This window comes from Penaeus vannamei, chromosome 10 (assembly GCF_042767895.1).
Source record: "Penaeus vannamei isolate JL-2024 chromosome 10, ASM4276789v1, whole genome shotgun sequence".
Classification (NCBI taxonomy): Eukaryota; Metazoa; Arthropoda; class Malacostraca; order Decapoda; family Penaeidae; genus Penaeus; species Penaeus vannamei.
The window spans coordinates 16,237,804-16,242,803 of record NC_091558.1 but is presented as its reverse complement, the minus strand read 5'-3'; the positions used below and the strand labels follow the sequence as shown (position 1 = coordinate 16,242,803).

The following is a 5,000-nucleotide window of genomic DNA, read 5'->3' as shown; positions in this document are numbered from 1 at the left end:
AGCGCTCAAGGACAATGATGGGGGTTTCAGTTTTTTACTTGATAATTGATTGATATCAATTGTTTCAGTTCTATAACAGTTTGACAGCATTTTCAGGAATTTTTTCTTATTAGTTTTGAAATTTGGAAGATGATATTTAACTTGATGCCGCTGGGGATGGTATGTACGTATGTGCTTTGCCCATTGTGAGTTAAAATTTTATAATAATTTTATAATTTTTAAAATAGTTTACGGATATAAACTAGTTAAACACAGGACATGAAAGAATGACGCACACACCTCGCCATACGTCCCGAAGAACAGGCGGTGGGTGGGGAGAAGAGAGGTGGGGGGGATGCCAGAAGGTGATACTTTCCCGGGCTCGCCGACACTGTCCAGAGCGTTGAACATGCTCATTAGGGTCCATAACGATGGCCCAGAGGATGACTTGCCTCTTTGACACTGTAGGTTATATTATAGTAATGCTGCAGGGCAATGCTGTAGTAATGGTACTGGGACAGTGTAATGTCTTTACACGTAGATGGCTCCACAAGTACAAAGTTACTAATGAGTCAGTTATGAGTATTACCAATCTCAGCTTTTGCTTGATTTGTGAGAAATATTTTTTAGTATCTGATATTACTGTTCGTAATGTCAATAACACTGTACTACTCATAATGTATATAATAAAAGTAACAGCATCTATATTGATAGCATTCTTAAAAAAAAAAAAAAATGTTTTTCCCCACAAACTAAAGTAAAGGGAAAATCAGATGAGATCACAAGATTTACTAATTGACTCCTTTGTAGCTAAGCACCTGCTGAGCCATCTATGTGGAGAGACTTTTCATAGAACAATATTACAGTGAACCCAACATTTTCACATCATCGAAGTGTTAATGTGACATAAACCTTTTTTTATGTAGTATGCTGCTTGAAGGTTACTCATGGTTTGAATAGTAAGACATTTTATTGATAAGGTTAATTTCATTTCAGATCTACTCATTCATCTTGGTTTTGAGACTTGACTGGCTGAGAAAGCGTTTCTTATTCCTTCTGTGGATGCCAAGTGAGTTATCTTTCTGTCACTTCTGTGGAACATTCATTATGATGAAAATTAGCTTATAACTATCCTAATGCTTGTGTTTGTGGAAACTGCCAAGTATATGTAATGTACAGTAACTGACCTCACTTGCATTTCATGTAGTTGTGATGTGATTTTATTGTCCATGCTACGCAAGCAAACGGAAGACTGTAGGTCATGTACACGCTGGATATATATATTTTGTCCCTCTCTGATTGTGTTGTTTATATTAAGTGTCTAAAAGCTTATGATTGATTAATTAAAGAAAAATGTTAAAAGTTCAAATGAGAGGAGATTATTTGAACTACAAAAAAGGTATGCTATTGGATCAACTAAGCAGTGTAGTGTGTAAAGTATTAGTAATAACTGTTGTTCATTATCAGAAATTAGTAAGGATATTAAAGTTTTGTAGAAATAGATTGATATATAAGCAGCTATCCAAAATGCTGGATTATTACTAGTGCTTGATATTTGATATATATTTTGAAAGTGTTTGTAATCTCTATGATTACCTTTTTTTGGCTCTTCTTTTCAGTGAAACGTGCCTTCTATGTGTACCTTGGGTTCCTAGCAGGTCTTAACCTAATCCAGAGCATTGGGAGTGGCCTCTACCATGCTCATATTACTGTGGGTTTGTGCCTAGTCAATGCCACCACTTGGACTTACTTTTCCCTCCTGACGCCGCTTATATACTACACATTCATATCAGAATTCTTTGGGTGAGTAACCTTTTTCGTATTTGCCTGTAAAGTGTGCTGTTTGATGACTTTGCAAGCTTTTGTTTTAATATGATGCCACTGGGGATGGCAGGTACAGACATGCTATGCCCATGGTGAATTTAGTTTATTAGTTATGTTTACACTTTGATGACTCTAGAAGTGCTTAGTCATCAAGAAGTTTACCCGTTTGTGCTTTTTCTTGATTTTTTGGCATATTGCATTATATTTTATTATTACTCTTAGTATTTTTAATAATACTGTATATTTTAAATTGCTGTTTGTATTATTAATAAAACTGTAACAAAATATAATGTTATAGATAGTAATAACAGCATCGAAAAATGATAGCATTAGAAAAGAAAAAATCCCTAAAAACTCAAGGAGAAAAAACAGGTGAGAGTACATGGACTACTAAATGACTTCAGTGGCTGAGCACTTATGGAGCCATCCATGTGCAGATACATTTTTCACAAAACAATAAAACAGTGAACATCACATTTTCCCATCAGCATGAGGTTAATGGAATACCCAAAGTATAGATAATACAATTGTCTCATGTAGAGAACATGTATGTTGATTCTATTCAATAATCTTTGCCTTGCTGCTCCGCTGAAAATAGGTATCAGACTTTCATAATTTGTGATACTCAATTTTTATTTTTGATATTTGTAGAACTTGAATTTCCTCAATAGTAATTATGAGGCTGGTGTTGGTGTGTAAATGAGCACTGACGTGTCAAATTTGAGAGAGAGAGAGAATGAGAGAGAAAGAATGAGAGAGAAAGAACGAGAGAGAGAGAACGAGAGAGAGAGAGAGCGATAAAGGGAGAAAGGGAGGGAGAGAGGGAGAAAGGGAGGGAGAGAGGGAGAAAGGGAAGGAGAGAGAGAGAAAGGTAGGGAGAGAGGGAGAGTTGTATACAGTGGCAGTGAGAGTGGCATACGCCATTTGTGTCTATTAAAAAGTAAACTGAACTGATTTATATGAGCTTGTTTCCTTATAAGATTTGAAACAAAGATGTTAATAGTTACATGAGGAATAGAATAATATCTACTTTTGTATTTGCAAAACAATTGAGTTCTGGTTTTATTTTTGTGGACTAGCAAATATTGTATTTGTGAATTGTAATTGAAACTGGATAACAAAACCAATGATTTTGAATAACACTTTTATTTTCAACATATGAATAAAAAGGGAAAAGATATATAATGAGTAAATGAATAAACAAATAAAAAGCATTAATACATATATACAATATATAGATTCACCCGCACTGTGCACTCTGGCCTACTGACTAGGGAAGGAGTTGAAAGTCGCTTAGACACAGCCCAACGCCACAGTGGACATAGCTATAATTCTTTTCTTTCCTCTTGTTCTTGAAAGTGTGGCAGTGACAACAGTGTCCCCGGATACATATGCACATCAGGTGGATTATCATGATTTTCGTCAAACTCGTAGCAGGAGAATACCTGGATGATTGTGAGAGTTTGCCAAAATGCTGGTGGGACATATGGGGCTACCAGAGGTATGGCTTATAGTGAGGAAAAAAGCAATTGCATGATTGACTTGTTCAGCCAGTCATGTCAATCCACATTAAGTCAGGTCAGTTAATCCACATCATGCAGCTACTACCAAATAAGATCAGTCCACAACATATAATAATTGTTTAATTAGGTCAGTCCATGTGACTATTGACTAGTTACATGACACCTTGGATTATCTTAACTCTCCCACCCCCTTCCCTGGGTGGCTCGACCTCCATCCTCCAAGAATCACCTACTCCCTCTTATTGACTCCTTAATTCCGGGCACAGCTACAGCTGTCTTGAAGTAATGGCCTATGACATATATATGCATCATGACTTGCAATGGGTGGGCTGGCTGTACACAGATTAGGCCTACCCACAAAGTCTAGAATGCTGTGTCATATTACATCACAAAAAATTCAGGCCCGGTCATGAAAAGGTTAAAGGTTGTACCAAAGTGTGTGTATTTAATTCATGTTGTTCAACATACCGAGAGTGACATTGGGTTAAATGTATTTTACAACATATTTTTGATAAGTTTTTTTTTTTTTTTTTTTTAATGTACCTTTGCAGTGTATTCTCAAGAAAAAATGCATAAGGAGGCATAGTAATTTGTTCCTTCTCCTTCAGTCAGAAAAGTCGGGAGCAAGTTGAGAACATTGTCTTCTCATATAAGTCTGAAGATGATGAGGACACCAGTTCCCTGCCTCTTCCAGGTGCTGAGTTTCCACAGCAAAATATTTACCAGGTATTTATTCAGTGCTGATTTGTTACTTGTTAGACTTTTTGCAAATGGCAATTTTCTTGTAATGACCCTCAATTTCAAAAGTGATAATATCAGAAATAGGCTTCATGTTCTGTTATATGAAAATTCAAATCTGTTGCAAATTAACCCATTGGATCTGGTTGCTTTGCCACTCTCTTGGGCATGTGGTGTGTAGGCTGGGTGCATGTGAACACTTGTGACCAGTGACAAGGCTCTGTGCCTCCCCATTACAAAGTTACTTTGCTTAAACTTTTTTTAGCTTTCTTGTCATTTTCCAATGTCCATATATGTCTTTTGCTTTATCCAGCTGGTTATAGATTATTTTCCGTGCACAGACTCCATATCATCTCACTTTGTAGTAAATAACTTGATGCAAGAAAAAAAGAGGAATAATTTGTTATTCGTGACATAAAGTTAATTTTTTTCTTCATTTTCAATTTTCTATGACACAGCCTGTGCTGCCAGTCACAGCGGCCAGGAATATGATGTTAAGCCAATGGAAATGGTGTCCTCCTTAGAGACAATGCACTACCAATCATGGCTTACATACATTACATTGCACACTTTTTTATTGATGTGAATAATGCAAAAGCCAAATGCCAAATGAGTTTAATCACTCTCCAATAGGTTTATGTACTTGTGATGAGCTTTTCCATCACCCTGGCCTGTGCTCATGATGGCAAGTTCTCATCACCCATTTTGTTCTATGACAGCATGTTCACATCACCTTCCCCTGACTCCAATTTTTCCACGTCAACCAGATCGTAGGGGTTGATGCATAAAATAGAATAAAGAAGAATAAACTAGATATATAGAACAGATCCTTGTACCTACAGATATTTCATCAACATACTTCAACTTTCAGCTTGAATTGCAAATTATACTGCACTGTTCTTAACTTGTGTTTTTTTCCAGTCTGGAAGTGCTCCA

General features: G+C 36.4%; 1 protein-coding gene across 1 annotated transcript in view; it reads left to right on the top strand.

Annotated features, from left to right (window-relative positions):
• The window catches only part of LOC113829477 (transmembrane protein adipocyte-associated 1), a 44,646-nt gene that overhangs the window by 37,542 nt on the left and 2,104 nt on the right, over window positions 1-5,000 (top strand). Inside the window, exons 5-8 of the mRNA XM_070126394.1 lie at window positions 976-1,048; window positions 1,599-1,782; window positions 3,935-4,052; window positions 4,986-5,000. The exon at window positions 4,986-5,000 is cut by the window's right edge and continues 2,104 nt beyond it. Of these exons, the coding sequence (XP_069982495.1) occupies window positions 976-1,048; window positions 1,599-1,782; window positions 3,935-4,052; window positions 4,986-5,000 (390 nt within the window). The remainder of the gene's footprint in view (window positions 1-975; window positions 1,049-1,598; window positions 1,783-3,934; window positions 4,053-4,985) is intronic.